A 17,144-nucleotide genomic window follows, 5' to 3' on the forward strand; every position below is an offset into this window, starting at 1 on the left:
TATTACTGGCCTCCTCTTAGTTTTTTTTTTTATTTCATATCTACTTTTTGTCCATTCCTTCATGCAACTTCAACTGAATTGTGTGCCCGACGTTTTTCACTCTTAGTGGAGACTTTTTTCCTTCTCGTGATTAAATTTTTGGTCACACGTGACTTATCTCACTCTCGAAGATGACTTCCTCGCCCTTAAATTGACTTTTCTTCACTTTAATTCAAAGAGAGGGGGCCAAATGAGTGCTTGTCACTCTAATTGAAGGGTATTTGAGGGCAGATAATACACGCAGCAATAAGTTAAACAGATTGTTAATGAAAATATAACCAGCATTAAAAATTTTTTTTTTGGTTTGTTTCTTTTATTAATTGCTCTCAAACGAAGTTTGTAGCAATTATATTAGTCCTGTCGGTCTTTTTTTTATGCGATTTTTCGCTTGACCAATTTTTCGTCAGACGCTTTTGACTTTTCGTCCTCAAAAACGGGATAAACAGGTAGCGCCCAGCGGGCATTTTGTGCTCTTAGAGCCTTTCAGGTCTTTCAGCTCAAACTGTCTTGGAGACTTATACTTATAGTGTGAGGGGCGGTTCTTAGAGGTTGACACCCCCCTTTGTTGACCCCCACCCCCACTATTGGCTCCACCCCCCCCACCGAGCTTTTGCCCCCCCCCCCCCACCCAGTGCTGCCCCCATCAGCCCCCGGTGCACCCCCCCCCCCCCGTGGCTAGCTACTGACCAAGCCAACCGCTCGCCGGTCGTTTGAGAGCAATTCGCCCGACGTTAGTCGGTTATGTTTTATAAATATTTATAAATTATCCATTATTTTTCTACTAGGGCGAGAAGTGATCACTTAAGCCAGAATTTTGAATTCACTACCGTAACGCAGCCCGAGTCGAGTCACGAACCGTATAGCTTGAAACAATCAAACTTTACAAATTTTGAATTGCGGCACTGTATTTAGAGGAAAATATGGCATTGCAAAATCTGACACTGCACAGATCTGGCTCACCAGAGATCTACTGAGATTTCAATTATTTTTGCTTCTGTAATGCGTTGTATTATTTCATTGGATCTGTTTCTATGCAGGAATCAATGAGTCGCATTCCAGTGACATCCCGGAAGAGTAGCATGACAGAGAGTAGAGATGGGTATGAGGAGACAGAGGACCAGGATGGAGGGGAGACACATGGGGCTAAAGGGGGAGGAGGTGGGGGAGGGAGAGGAAAGATGGAAGGTGGAAATACCATGAGGGTGGACATGGGTCACACTCACGGTGAAGAACATCACGATCACACTTCTACGGTGGGTGTTAGGGACGGGGGGAGTGTTGTGTGTGCGTACGCGCGTGTGTGTCTGTGTTTGTATGTGTATGTTTATGTGTTTGCGTGTGTGTGTGTGTGTGTGTGTGTGTGTGTGTGTGTGTGTGTGTGTGCGAGAGTGTGTGTGTGTGTGTGTGTTTGTATGTGTGTATGTGTTTGTCTCTGTGTGTGTGTATGTGTTTGTGCGTGTGTGTGTTTGTGTGTGTTTGTATGTGCGTGTGTTTGTATGTGTGTGTATGTGTGAGTAGTAAAGGAAAGTGACTAGAACCTCAACGGGGGGGGACGGACAATTTTTGCAATGCACATCTACAACGGGGTGGGACACTTTATAGGTTGCAAAAATTGTCCCCCTCCTTTTTTGACCAAAAATGGAAAACTTTTCGGTTGATTTTAACTTTGTTCAATTTGTTTACAAGCTTGACCCAGTTTTTGTTACGACTAACTGTTTGCTGCGGGGTCTGTTTGTTTGTTTAGAACAGTGATATAAATTAAGCACTGCTATTGCTAGCATTGCGATTACATGTTTTGTGTATGATGTGTCAACTTGAGATGTCTAGGCGGGGAGTTCATCTTAGAAGATCTCAGACAGTTTCGCGTGGGTGAGGGGCGATAAAATTTTGTTGACTAGTGTAAAACAGATAAGTTGTTCATTCTAATAGCTTCTTGCGTTATTAATTTTTTCCATCCTTTATTTTGTTTAATATCCTGTACTTTCAATCTTATAAAAATGATTCAGTCGCTTATAAAAGAACGCAAAAAGACAGAGCAGCAACGGGATGTAGCCCGCGAGCATAGAGACCGTGCGATGAACAACTTTCGAAGTTGTATGGTACTTGTTGATGCACTCAACCGGCAGATTAACACCGTTACTAGTGAACGAAATAACGCTATTTGTGAAAGAGCAAACGTCGAGCGAATGCTATACCAGTCCCAGCGCGATATAGAAGTTCTGTCCTATCGACACCGAAGGACAGTAAGCGAGCGGGACCACAGTAATCGTCTCCTTGAAAATGTGCAGCGAGAAAGAAATCGAGCATGGGACACAGTTGCTCGGTTACGCGTCGAGCTGCAGAACTCTCGGGTGAAAGGATCACTCGAACCAGCAGTCCAACGTGCGCCTCCTTCTTATCCAATTGTGGAACAACGAAGAGCAGCCGAAGAAGCCGAAAAAAAGATAAAAATTCTGAAAAGAAAAAGACTGGTATAGCAAAAACCAATCCAGTGAAGGACCAAGACTCAATAGACAGAGATTCAACTTTCTGATTGTTGTCCAATTTAACCTATTCTTTATACGTTTAAATTTATTTTTGACCAGTTAGAGATCGAGACAGATGAATAGCTTGAGGAATATTATCACTAAGAATATTAACATGCCATCTTTAACAACTCGACCCGAATTGCAAAGATTCCAGTTATTAGGTATTGATGAAAATTAACTTGTGCATCGGCACCTAGGAGCTTATACGCCGATTCGGCCATACGGATCTTTACTAATTTTGTTTCACAGAGTGACCCAGTTTTTGCCGCATACTCTTTCATCTCAACCCAGCGTAGTAATAGTTGACTATTATTTGTGTAACCAGACAGTGTATATTTACTGCTTTCTCTCTCAACCAACGCTACTTTGGAGCTATGGCAAATAACATAGATGCTATTTTAACATACTTTCGTTTATCAGATCCATTTTTTTGCAAAAATGTCAAAATTCTAGGTTTTTTATGTGAAATATGGGCCGCTGCTAATTAATTGCGGCAAGATAAAACTGTGACTTGTCAACATATTAAACAATTATTATCGGTGTTCAAAGGAAACAAATTTCTTTGAGTTTTGGCTTAAAAAAACATGGGCTATGATGCTATAAAAACTTTGTCTGGTTAAAATTTGGTTGAAATATTTGAGTTTCATTCTCCAGCAAATTGTTCTACTATTCGGTAGCTTTATCTTTTGGTTTTTATTCTAACAAAATTTTGACTTCTTTTTCTTCACTTTCTTCTCAACGCAATCTGACTCTGACGACAGAAACCATAAATCAATCAAAAATTGGCGAATTTATCTATAGGATCTGATTGAAAAAAAAATTTAAAAACCAAAGACTGTTACAATTGAGAAACAGAGCAACTTGATGGATCTCAATTTGGGAAGGAATTAAACAGAAAAGGTTTCCTGAGATTTTCAATGGCTTGTTTTTATTGTTTTGTATCTAAAATTCGCCATTTTTTTTTCTGGCAACACCACCAAATTTGTCATTCAGTATGATTCTTCATCAACAGTATTGGTTCATCAGATCTTGTCGGGTTTCTCTAGTAAGTGGTTTGTTTTGAAGTTACGTGGCTGTTATCTACATTCATATACGAAAGAAAAGTGGAATTGGAATAGACTTTTTCATTGCTTCTGTAATCTTGGTTTAAAAAACACTGATTCGGCATTCAAGCCCGCGAATTTTTTTTCATTTTATACTTTTTAAAATGATTTGTACAAACATTTGCCTTTTGATGTGTCTTGTTAATACAAAAATGTAACCTGTCTATTCAATTAATCTTCAACTAGTGGTTCTTAAACTTGATAATGAGTTCAAGCGAAGGCCAAAGTTTCTCTCACTTAATCGGTTAGTTGGTAATTTTAAGTCAATTTCAAAAATCCAATATTCCGATGATAGACTGTGAGCTCGGGAGGTTGAGCACGCCGTAGAAGTTCCGGTCGTGAACTTTTTAGATCGGTCTTGCAAGATACCGAAGTGGAGATCAAGCAGCTGCTAGCAATCCAGCTAGTATTTCGCAGCGCACGATGGGGGAGTTTTGTTTCGGGGTGGAGGATTTTTGATTGAGACTTGAAATAACTGCTACTGGTTTCCTGAGAGGAACTTTTTACTGAGAGAGTTGTTACTAGCAATAGGTTTGAACAACAACTTGTGGAATACAAGAAGAGGAGGGACCGAGCGTTCCTTACTTCAACAAAAACTCAAAAAATTTCATCTTAATTGGTGCTTACTTATTTCATACTTCTGTTCGCGGGCTTTTTAACAGTAAAAAACTTAGTTAGTCTGTAAGTATGCATACGCCAATCACTGAGTTCAATCTTCATCAGTTGATGAATAGTCTATAATGCGAGCTCGTGGTTTTTTTGCAGCTCCTTTTTCTGCTTTCTTCTTTCTCTTTTTATTTTCTGGTGCTACCAAAGTGACTTGATTGTCACTTGAAACAGTAGCGTTATCCGATTCGACTGCTTGGTCCAATATAAAGCCATCGCAAGCCGGGTCTGTCGACGATCCACTGTCTGACAAATCTGACAATTTGTCAAAATCAACAATGTTTTCATTCAATTCGTCCTCGCTATTTTCTCGCTGATGAAAACCTGGGTCGGGAATAGAATTGAAACTTGTGTTGTGTATGATGCTGGGTTGTGGAATGCTTGTTTGCTGCTGTTGTTGTTTCTGCTGCTTGTTTTTGTGCTGTTGAGTTGTGCTGTCTTGCTGCTGGTGCTTTTTTTCTGCTGAGTTTTTTGCTGCTGTTCTTTTTCGCTTTCTTCATCCTCGGAGCCCCAATCAGGGTCGTTGACTATTGTGCGGAAGAACATGTCATCTCTCAAAGATTGATGTCCATAGGGCAGAGTTGATAATTGGTCATTCATGATGAATAGCTTATCATCATAACCCGACAACGACTTTTTACTCACAACAATTGTGTGGAGCCTGTGGTTGCTCGAAGCTATTCGGGTGTTGAGGAGGCGCACTACCTCACCACCAAGAAGAGTTCTTTTGTATAGTTCGTGGGTCATGCTGCGCCGTGCACCTTTTGTTACTCCTTTCGCTGATTGCTTAGCAGGGCCTGAAATGAAAATTTGTTTTAAAAAAAAATTTTCAAATTGTTTTAAATTTTTCAAAAAAAAAAAATGTTCAAACTTTTTCAAAATTTCAAAAAATTTGTTCAAAAAATTTCAAATTTTAAAAAAAAAAAAATTTCAAAAAAGTTTAAATTTTTTTCAAATAAAAAAAATTTTCAAAAAAAAACTTTCAAAAAATAAAAACTTTTCAAAAAAAAAATTTAAAAAAGTTTTTCAAAAAAAAATTTTAAAAAATTTTTCAAAAAAAAAATTTTCAAAAAAAAGTTAAAAAAATTTTTTCAAAAAAAAAATTTTCAAAAAAAAACTTTCAAAAAATAAAAACTTTTCAAAAAAAAAATTTAAAAAAGTTTTTCAAAAAAAAATTTTAAAAAATTTTTCAAAAAAAAAAATTTTCAAAAAAAAGTTAAAAAAATTTTTTCAAAAAAAAAATTTTCAAAAAAAATTGAAAAATTGTTTTTTCAATAAAAAACTTCCAAAAAAAAAAATTTCAAAAAATTAAAATTTTTAAAAAAAAAATTAAAAAATTTCCAAAAAAAATTTAAAAAATTTTTCAAAAAAAAAAATTTTCAAAAAAATTTGAAAAATTGTTTTTTCAATAAAAAAATTTTTCAAAAAAAAAATTTCAAAAAATAAATTTTTTTAAAAAAAAAAAATGTAAAAAAAATTTTCAAAAAAAAATTTAAAAAACTTTTTCAAAAAAAGAAAAAAAAAAATTCAAAGAAAAGTTCAAAATTTTTTTCAAAGAAAAAACATTTTCAAAAAATTGAAGAATTGTTTTTTCAATAAAAAAACAAAAAAAAAATTAAAAAAAAGTTGAATGATTGTGTGTAACAAGAACTTGAGTGAAAAACTTATAACTACCTTCAGCAAGCTTGATTGAGTACAGTTTGGGTTTCAGTCAACAGAACTCTGATATAAGCCTGCTTCCCATCTCGTCCTTGAATTTGAGAGTAACACGTGCATTGTCCTTGTTGTGCAGTGGATGTTCGGGAGGGAAGTTGGAAAAGTTGAAAGTGTTCAGCTATGGCTTTTTTCCGCTGTAAGTCAGCGAAGAAATCTCTTGATCGAACTTCATATACAAACGAGTCTGTGTCCGAGTACAACAAATTGCAGTCAAAGTTTCTCTTCATTACTTTGTAATGGAATTCAAACATATACTTCTTAGCCAGATCCAATATGCATGCACCTACTATGGTTGGCTTGTCCCATAAAATTTCAAGTTGTTCGAGGCTCACTGTTACTAGATCTTCGCTGATTATTTTCGATGACTTATACTCCGGTCTGTCTGTCCATTTAAGAGTTTCTTCTTCAGTGCGCGCCAGTTTCACTTTTATCCGGTTTCGCTTTCCCTCGCAAGTTTTTCCGAAAGAAGAATTAACCATTAATTTGAAAAAATCTTCCTCAAATTTGGTTTTTGCCTGCTTTCTTTTGTCTGTGTTGAGTCGTACATAGGGAGCCAACCACTTGTCTTGTTTGAATGATAGCACTCGGTGCAGTTTTGTCACGACTAGTCCCAATTCTACATAGAGCTTCAGAGTCTGGTAATGCAGCGTGTAGTTGTTTTTGTCGAAAAGTGTCTGATTTAGTTTCCTGACTTTTGGAGGCTTCTCTATTTGCATTTCATCTAAAAAATCGCTTTGGTATTGGCTCAACCAGCTTTCATCGATTGCTTCCTTGGTTGGTGCCAAAGGAAAATCTGAATGCAAATCATGTAGATGATCAGGATAGCTGAAGTCTACTTCTACAATGAAGCCAGTATCATCATCATCTGGTGGTTTTAATATGCGTTGCAGTGTTTCCTGGGCATCGTTATCTGTCCACTCACTTTTGTCGAACAATTCAAAGTCCCCGAGTGGAAGTGGAAATTTTTCCATTATTCCACCGTACAAATTATTAGCATTGATCTTAACTATGAAGGATGAAATTCCTTTTGGTTTGTAATCTGGAAGAAATTTATTATTTGCTCGACAAAGACGTTTGCTGTAAACACAGCTTACTCCACCTCGTATGAGACTCTCCACTATGTCCAGATGCTCGCGATCAGTCAAGAGTTTCAGATCTGGTCGACAAACTTTAAGCATTGCGTCACCAGACAAATTCGATGCGGTGTAATACTGAAAACAATCCAGTCCGTATGTCTCGTAACATACATTGCGGAAACATAGCACAACAGCAGCTAGGAGAAAAACATCTGTTTTTAGATACAGGTTGTAATACTCTCCTATATTTTGGCATCGAAACAAATTGAATACCTCAATCGCCCGCGCATATTCAGCGTCGGTAACTGTAACTTCGAACTGTTGCAAGCTGTTTGTCCGTTTCTCCCGAGGGGGGAGCTGTTTCTCTTCCAACTTTTCAAAGCTATCAATATAGCAGTAAAGCCCTTCCGCTTTAACAATTTAGTGGATGATTCGGGCCAAGTTTGGAAATATTGTTCGAGTATTGTGAATTGGTCTGAGGGCAAGTTTTGGACTAAGTTATCGAGCGATGTATTCATAAATTTGAATGAGTCCAGGAGTCGTATATATTCGTACTGGTTGTGCCACACGCCTTTTTTGTTCTGAGTTGACTTGATGTAAACACCAATTTGCAACGAAATAAATTTCTCACTAGTGTTGGGAACAATTGAAATTGTGTTCTTCTCATCCAAACTTTGTAGTGCTAGCACCACATGATGAAGATCGTAATTTGCTAAATTGTGAGGGAAAACGGGGGTGAAATTTATTGTTCTTCGCTTCAAATTGCAGAAAGTATGTGCCCACCCAAGAAACTTTCCAGTGAAGTGACAATGATCCAGCACCGTAGGGTTTTGCGGGCTTTGATCTAATTCAGACTCACAGATCCAGCAATGAGTTGCTTCGACTTTGGGGATCGTTGGCTCACCTTCAAAGTTTCGGTGTTTTTGCTTGACTTCATAAATTTGTTTTGCGATTTGTTCAAGCGACTTGACGAACTCGGACATCACATTAGGCCCACTTTTGATTTCGAAGAAGTAAGGTTCGACTTCATTGAGTGCAAAAAAAAGCAAAGCATAGCTACAGGGTTTGTGTTCTTCGATTGCGCGTGTTACCGTGTTCTGAGTATTGGTTCTGTTTTCCGCAACTGGTTCAATTATTGACTCCAGATCAAAAAATCCTACTATCGGCGCAAACCAACGAGCTTGCAAGTTTTTAAATTCAAAGTTTTGCTGCTCGATTTTCGGCATTTTGATTATTGCTTGAGAATTTTCATGACATATTTGCTCATGCTTCTCAAGTCGGCTCAAAGAAGAGCTCACGTGAAAACAGTTGCGGCAGAAATGGTTGTCCCTGCGGAGATTTATCTTTTTATATTTGTGTATTAATCCTTTGATGTTGGTAATTAGCACATAGTGATGCATCGATCCATCACTTAGCATAAGTAAGTCAAGGTTGAAGTCTGATTTCTGATTTTTTGATATACGGAACGGTATCATCTTGCCGTTTGAATGTCTGAAAACATTTACACGAACCTGATTTAGTTGCTCGAACTTCTCGAATTGGTGAAAAGACATCGGCATTAGAAATTCGCCTACTGGTTGTTTGGCTGCCGGGTTGTCGGGACTGTACATGATGGGGTTTGTTTTTTGCCTCCATGACGCATTCTCGGATACGATTGGTGGTCCAAATGTTTTGTGGTACTGAGCAGTGAAAGAGTACAGGAAACAATTTTCATCTGATCGGTTGCGGATATTCAGCAGGTATTGACATCTAGCTAGCTCAGTGGGCAAGGCTAAATAGGAAGAAGCACTAATCGGTTTTGACCTCACCAAACGAATCTCAACATTTTCAATGCTGTCAACGGTCCACACACTCCCATGCGATGCAAAGTTGTTGAGTGAGATCAACATTTGCTCAACCATTTCTGCGAATGAGTTGTTGTTCAACCTGACAAAATCTACGCGTTGCATTTTTGAGTTTATGTAAATTTTTATTCGATCTGGTTGACTATTTATGTTTTCATCGCTCGACGGTTTAGTGAGTTGAACCATGGCGCAAAACTGAATTTTTTGTGCGTGACTCTGAGTGTTTAATTCCACGATGTTGTCTATTTCTGTGCGCTTGCTACGCATGAAGCTCAGGAGATCAATCTCGTTCGCACCGACCGGAATATCGTAAGTTTTCAGCACTCCACTGAATGCTTGTTTTGAGGGTAGTAAACCTGAACTTTGGTTGTTTTCTATTTCTGCGTCCAACACCGGAAGTCATCGGAGTTTTGGTCATATATTCCATGTACTTCAGATTGTTTTCGAAAAATTTGTTGCAGTACAAGCAATACCGGGGCCTGATTGAGTCATGTTGCTGTCTCATGTGGGTCTCAAGTTCGACAACTTTTTCATCTGTGAAACCGCATTCATCGCAAATGAACGAATCTGTTACTACGTACTGTTTGTGTACAGTTATCATATGTCTTCTTAGGCTGCGCTTATCCGAGAGCTTTCGATGACAGATTTTACAATCGACACTATTCATTTTCGTTAATTCAAACTTAAAAGTTTGTGGAACAAGGAAAGAAAACTAGCCAAAGGCTAAAAATTTTGGTACAATGCCTGACTTTTTACAAGGTTTTAGATATTTGAAACAGAAGCTAAGGAAAAAAGTTGTCGTGTGTTTGTAAAGTTAAGGCAAAAAGCAAATGACAAAATCGAGTATTGGGTTGTCACACATTTTCACAACTCTCTAACCCAATCAGAGTGCGCGTTTTGTTTATTTACTTTTGCAACTGAAAGCTACTGCTCGGCAAACGTTTTGTTTACATTTGCAACTGAAAGCTACTTCTGAGCAAACAGTGGGCCTCTAGTCTCGCAGACCGTTGTGCCAATAACAGAGATTTAACTGTTTACCTGCTTTCCTGCTTTTTGTTTGCTCAGTGCAGGTAGGTCAGTCTGCGGGGTTATTTGTTTACCCCAGTTTTGTTTTATCACTAGTATCGCGTACTAGTATCTGCTGAAAATTGTTTACTGATTTTGTGTCATGATATGAAAATACCCAAGCTTCAGCTGGTTTTAATTCTACCCTTTTTACTTTTGTTTATTTGTTTAATACAATCTTTCATCCACTTGTTTGTTCAATGTCTGAATTTTTCTGCAACGCTTAATTCCTTCTTCCAAACATTCATGCTATGTTTGATGTTGAGATGAATCATTAGTGAAAATTAAATTAAGAACTAGTTTAAAGAAGTAAACACAAAGTTCATACGTTGAAACACAGTAATGAGCCAAAAACAAAAATTTCAATTTGAACAATGAGTTTGACGAAAATTTGTTTTGTTTAGAGCCGAGATAATTTGATCACCTTCTTGACTGGAGCGTAACACTGATTTAACGGAGGAGTTTCCTCGAAGCTAACGTCATCCGAAAAGTTATTGGAAAGTAAAGGGAGACTTTTTTCCGGAGTTTTCATGTCACTAGGCGATTGAGATTGATCGAAACTCCAAAAATCTGATATCTGCTCAACTTCTTCTAGCTGTCCTAGTTGATTTTCCCAAATTTCAATGCAGTCATGATCGTAGTCTGCAAACAGTTTTCGTGTTCTTGTGGACAATTTTTTCACGTTTTGCTTTCTTGTTTGAATCGGAGTAATGCAGTCATAATATCGGGGAGCATATGGAGACTCCTCTTTTCGTGACAATTTTTCTGGCGTTTTTGTGAGTTGGAATAAATCGTTTTGTTTTGTATAATCGAGTATTGGTTCAATGTAATTCACAGGAATGATGAAGCTGTTTTTTGTGTGCCACAATTCTGTCTTGTCATCATAGCTTTCGTTTGCAAGGACAATATTTTTAAAATTGTGACACATTCGCGCAAGAGTTCGGGTGCCTCGCTCACTTGTCTTTGCAATTTCTAAATATTCAGCAGCCATATTGCAGGTGATGGATAAACAATTGGATATTTTTTGTTCTAATTTTACGGATTTAAGCGGTAACAAGGCAAACAGTTTTCTTTGTAAGGAAAATTTTATAAAGACTTAACAGCACCGAGTCTAGAACCAATTCTAGTAACAAGAGAAATGAAAACTTGCTTTTATATCGTATGGAACTGATAGGAAAAGCAGGATGAAAGCCAATTCAAGAAGAAGATTAAGTAACAAAAGACTTGCAGTATTGTAATAAGGTGCCAAAGAACCAAAGAGTTTTCACAAAACTTATATTGAACAACGAGAAAGAACCAATGGAGGAAAGATTGAAAAAATTGTTGCAGACCGATTTGTTTATTTGACTTAATCATTTCATCATTATTCCGTCATGTCTATAAATAGAATTATGTCGAATTGACCAAAGTTGAATTGGGTTGCTCTCGAGAAATATAAATAGACTCGAGGAGGCGAGCTAATTTATCCATTGCTAATGAAAATTTGTCAGTTTTTAGATTTGAGGGTCGGGACTTGTAAAACTGTTTTCTGCTATGGCCTTTATAATGCTTGGCCCGGCGATGTTGCATTAGTGAATGAAAATTTTTAAATCGCCTTGGACAATTGTGACATTGAATGGGTCTTGATTCAGCAGGGTATACTTTTTCCGACCTTTTGAATTTCATATTTCGTATAAACGTCATGGCTGATGTAGAGGAGTATAAATTTGTTTACACGCGTAGGGAGGGGGATTTGTTTGTTCAGCTGTTATCTTGTCTAGACATGTTGGCGTGGGGTTTGAAATTGTTTACATTCCAATAAACAGTAATGTATTTATGTAATGTCATTTATCATTTCAGATTACTTTGATACAGTTTGTCTCAATATATGCAACATTATGGGTAATGTTTTGTCTAAGGATGCTGAGTACAGCGACTTTTATTTGGATCTCTCGCTCAATGAAAAACGGCTTGTTAGGGCTGCTGTTAAGACTTATCATACCACTGGCACCTATTTATCCTTGAAATTGTTCAAACGTGATAGTGAACAGGTCGATTGGGATTTCAATCAAAAAATTACACTTTCGGCGCGAGAGTTTCGGTTGCTATGTCAAAACATTGAAAAACTAGAAAAAAACGCTTGATCAACCAGTTGGCTTGATCGACTCACTTCTAAAACCAGATTCAACTGATGACTTGAAACGTCCAGCAAAACGGGCCGGCAAAACACCGACTCAGCGCCAAAAGAAGATACCAAAAACATCTGTAACAGTCAATGAGGAATCGGAATAATTTCTCTTATTACTTTTGCTTCCTGTCATTGTTTATGCTTTCATAATTAGTTTATTAGCTTTTTCTTTTTCGTTCGTTATGGTTGAGGCAATGTATGAGAACAGTCCCGAATATCTCAAGAAATTTCAAAAACGTTTCAAGTACAATATCTGTGAGACGGAACCAAAACTTGAACACACAACAATTGAAAATTATGCATATGGTTATCATTCATCTGCTACAGTTATCGAAGGTTGTACATTTGGCTCCAATCATTATCATGTTATGTATGAATTTGGTTCGCAGGATGATAATTTATTCGATTCTCTTTATGTACCTGTGGTTATACCGTGTCTCGTTAACTGTTTCAAATTACTTATTCAGCCTACGCAAAAAGACTTTGTTAAACGCGGTGCAATAATTTCACGACTACATTTTCCTGTTGAGTACCTTTCAAAATCAACTTCTTCTTCAGTTACCAAGAACCAGAAACAACTTCCAGCACCTTTGAGCGAGGCAACAGCGAAATCTATTAGTACTTTTACAGCCAACAAACGTTCTTCTACAGTCCCTGATGTAACTATAAAACGATTTTGCCAGCTTATGCTAGGTGAACACTCCTCAACTCTTTATCAGATAATGGATATTCTGCTTAGTGGCCATGGGAGTTTTGTGCGAGAATCCTCAAACTCTTTTTTAACCTTTCAATTTTGTAAAAATTGATACTCAAAAAAATGTTGTTGTTGTTTCAAAATTAAATTAACTTTTACTTCATATGTTTTACAAAAGCTAGCAACTCTAATTCATTTACATCAGGTATGAATGGAAATTTCTCACTATAAAAATAATGAACAATATCTATGCAAAATAAACCACAAAGCTGGGAGTCTGATGATTGCAATGGAGACTGAATGTCTCTTCTATGTTCCATGATATCCACCATTATCTCCAAGTCTTTACACTGTTGTAAACGGTTGAAAATATCCTTGTAGGTAGTCAAGGGTAGAGCCAATGAATCCGCAAAATATATTTTTGGGTATGCATCTCGTTTAGCTAGCACTACCCAGTGGGTTCCAATAGAGTTGGATCGTGATGCGTTAACAATAATAAATGTGTTGGTTTGCAAGTTCAGAGGAAAATTATCAGCGGCATAAACCCCTCTGAATTTGAATTTGAGGTGTTTACACTTTTTCACTTGAAGATGAATTTGGTCATCGTCCATTAGTATGTGATCATGGGAAGAGCGTTTTTAGAAGCGTTTCTTGCAGAGTCAATGAAGATAGTAGATGCTTTTTCCCCAAAAAAAAATATTTCAACATTATGAGCTAACGCTGCATCGAACTTGAGCTCGACAGACAAAGATGAATTTGAGAGCTCTGGATGAATAAAGTCATGAGTTGCCTCTTGAGTGCTGGTCAGATCAATTACCATTATATAATGGTTTGCGAACTCACTCAGAGGTATTCCATGGCCATTTTCTACATAACCTAATGCACTCATTGAATTGTAGTACAACCTCTTGTTGTCAGTTGTTGACATTGGAGTTCCAGCCGTTGCAAAACCATTTCGATAAATGGTTATCTCTCTTAAACCAAATTTTTGATATTGGAATGGATTAGCGGTGTTGGTACCGATGAATGCTGTACCAACGCATAACGCAACAATGACTCTTCTGATTGGCTCTTTAGTGAAAATATCCTCATGTTTCCAGCTTTGTTGGCCTGTTGTAGCCAAGAATGTTTTGGTAATTACTTCATTGTATCGGTAAATTGCCGGAGTTTTCAATAATGTCTTCTCAATTGCACCTACAACATTATCTAACACCGTCATCTTCCTGATAAATAAATTAGCCTCATCTATTTTAACCTTGTAGTGTTTCGCTGCGTCTTCGCTGATGACGGCAAAGTCATCTTGAGATCTTCTCATTGAAATCCGTAACGTAACTCCACTAACCAAATGTTTCTCACATGAAAAGAAATCAACCGCCAACTTTCCATATAATGTTATGCGTGCGGATTGTCGCACTGTTCTTTTTCTTATATCTGATATTGCTGCTGGAATAGTGCCGGGGTTTTCTTCATACTCGTAACCCTGACATTTCAGCCATGTGTTCTTTGCGTCTGTCCCATGAGAGAATTCAGTTTCTATGAAACTTTTGTGTGCATAGTGTCCATTAGCTAATGAAATTTTGATACCATTTGCAGAAACAGTACAGTCGGTGAAAAGTGAATGAAGAATATTATTAGCAAAATATGCAAGATCACTGGCATTAGCGTCACCAGTTGTGTAGCGCACATCCGTTCCATCTGTTTGAAGTATTCGACACTTGATCTCCAGGTAAATTTTTTGCAAGTCAATAAAATTGTTGCGATCACCAACAACTTCAAATTCCAATGATGATCCTGAAGGCGAATAAAGCGGTCCTGTTTTTTGCTCGAATGATTGATCAAATGTTACCAGCAAAGGTGGTTTTTCAAATAAGTCTAAAGAACTGTGAGTGGCTTCAGATGGTATCACAATATTAGTTCGCATTTTTCACTTGCGAGAAAAAATCCAGACGACTCCTTTTCGGACGCGGTTTTCGAGAAATGATTCTTCTGGTTGAGATTTTTCTTTTTTGGTTTGAACGAGGTCTCCTGTATTGTCGCCTTTTTCGTCTAATTATGCTACTGTACTTTTCAGTGCTACTGTACTTTTCAGTGCTTGTTTTGCTGACTTTCTTTTGGTTGCAACTTCTACTAACTCCGGTGCCCCCTGAACCAATAAATCACGACCAATTTTTTTTGCTGCGGGCCAGAGAAATTTGCGTGCTAATGGCAGAGCAACTCTTCCAATACCTGCAGCAAGGGCTCCAAAACCGCTGCCTCTTTGTCTGTAGTGTCCGGAAAAATGCGGCATTGATTGAGATGCTTGATTGCTGTAGTATGGCTCCATTTCAAAAAACCTTTTGAAATTTTAAACTGACTATAACTTTTCCGGTACCAGTAAAAGGAATTAGTTTTCCAGTTTCGTTTCTCAACTCTACCTGGATGTTCTGAATATTGTTTGATAATATTGGCTTGTAATCCAAATTTGTGTAAGACTTATGGTGTATGGGTGTCACTGTGTTTATGCTACCGTTTCTCAAACGTCTTTCAGACTCAATGATTTTTATTACCGGAGCTCTAACATCACCAACGTTTTGATGTTCAATTATATCAATTTATACAAATATTAGCTGTGATCCGCAATTGATATCAACTGGAAAATCTCCAACATGTCTGTTCAAAGTGTTGCCTGCTTTTTCTGACTTGTAACCGATGTGAATAAAACCAGGATTCGAAATATCTCTTATTCCTTTAAAACCAAGAACCTTCGTTAGGCCCAAATTTCAAAACTAACTTTTGCGTTACAGTGTCAAAATCATAGTCAAAGTTTTTCAATTGAGCGATTCGAAAAATTTTCTCCAGAAGCTCTTCTGAACTGTTGTATATACCTTTGCGAATTCTTCGAAGTTGTCCAGTGCGGTTATGTGAAGCATCAAAATCAGCGCCAGAACTGACATATGCAACTATTTCGGCTGAGTTTATATTGTTGATGTTTGATGGAAATGATATTGAAGCAAGGGCAACTTGCCAATCTCCATCTAACTGTAATGGTTGCGCGAGTTGATTTCGAAACTTGGCCATAGTATTACTGGTAAAAATTCCCATTGATGCATTCGATATCAAATCAATAGCAAATACTTTATTAATACTCATGTTTAGTCTTCGACAGGAAGGACGTTCACTTGGACTAATTCTGGTTCATAAAATTTACCTTCAATTATTACGTTGTCCTCGTCTATAAGGTTGTATGTTGGTGGACTAAGGGTGGCAACCTTGAATACTGTGAAGACTTCGTCTGTGTAATTTTGTTTATAACCTTTCCTAAATGTTTCGTCTGGCTTTGCAATCCGAACCAGGTCTCCTTCTTCGTATTTTGGCTTGTAATTTTTTGTGTTAATTGCTAGGGATATTAGAAACGGTTCATGATTTTTGAAAGTTTTATTAACCGCAAGTTGGGTAACACGATTAACACGACTGTTTATAGTATTTACAAACTGGGGCAATTGCTTAATATAAGTCCAAGTCCAATTTTCCTCCAGGTATTTGTGAATAATGTTTTTGAGCGATCGAATATTCCTCTCAGCAAATGCCGACTTGGTTTCGTTTTCGGTTGTATATAAATGAATCTCCTTCTTTTCACAAAATTTTTTGAATTCACCTTTAAACTCGGATCCCTTGTCTGTTCAAACTCTTTCTGGTTTTTTCTGTTTGATCATTTTTTTGAACGCTTCAACAGCGTCTTTTGCATATAAAGCCTTCATTGGTTGCACTCTAAGGTATCGCGATAAAACATCAACAGCTACCAGTAAATATTTAACTCCGTTGTTGCTTTGGGCAATTTTATCCATATACGCCACATCGAGAGACCAGATTTCGTTTATTCTGAATGCAACAGCTTTTAGTCTCGGAAAATTTTTCTGAATTGTCTGTATTTTGTGTATGGGGCTTTCGACTGAAGGTATTGAACCACTTTGGATCTTGGTAAACCACTGGCTTTCGTCAAATTAGCTATGCTACCAAAAGCTGCACTACCTTTTGTGTATAATTTGTTCAATTGTTTAACGTGAGAGGAAGTAATTTGTTCACGAGCTAGACGGTTGGATTTCGTCTTTTGCATCTTCAAAGCTTCCTTCATCGTCGCCAGAAGCTTTTGATTCTTCTGTTCTCGAGACTCCTGATTCTTCGTTTTCTGGTTCATCCTCAAACAACAGTAACTTTTCGTTTAGTGATAAGGCAAGAAATTTTTTTGCGTATGTATTACAAGTTAATT

At 37.4% G+C, this 17,144-nt stretch overlaps 1 protein-coding gene across 1 annotated transcript in view; it reads left to right on the forward strand.

The window, feature by feature from the left end:
- LOC142344000 (uncharacterized) overlaps positions 1-17,144 on the forward strand; it is a 75,809-nt gene that overhangs the window by 45,594 nt on the left and 13,071 nt on the right. The window contains exon 10 of the mRNA XM_075395437.1: positions 1,077-1,292. Within this exon, the coding sequence (XP_075251552.1) occupies positions 1,077-1,292 (216 nt within the window). The remainder of the gene's footprint in view (positions 1-1,076; positions 1,293-17,144) is intronic.

Source organism: Convolutriloba macropyga, chromosome 8 (assembly GCF_964194025.1).
Source record: "Convolutriloba macropyga chromosome 8, txConMacr16.3, whole genome shotgun sequence".
NCBI classification, from domain to species: Eukaryota; Metazoa; Xenacoelomorpha; order Acoela; family Convolutidae; genus Convolutriloba; species Convolutriloba macropyga.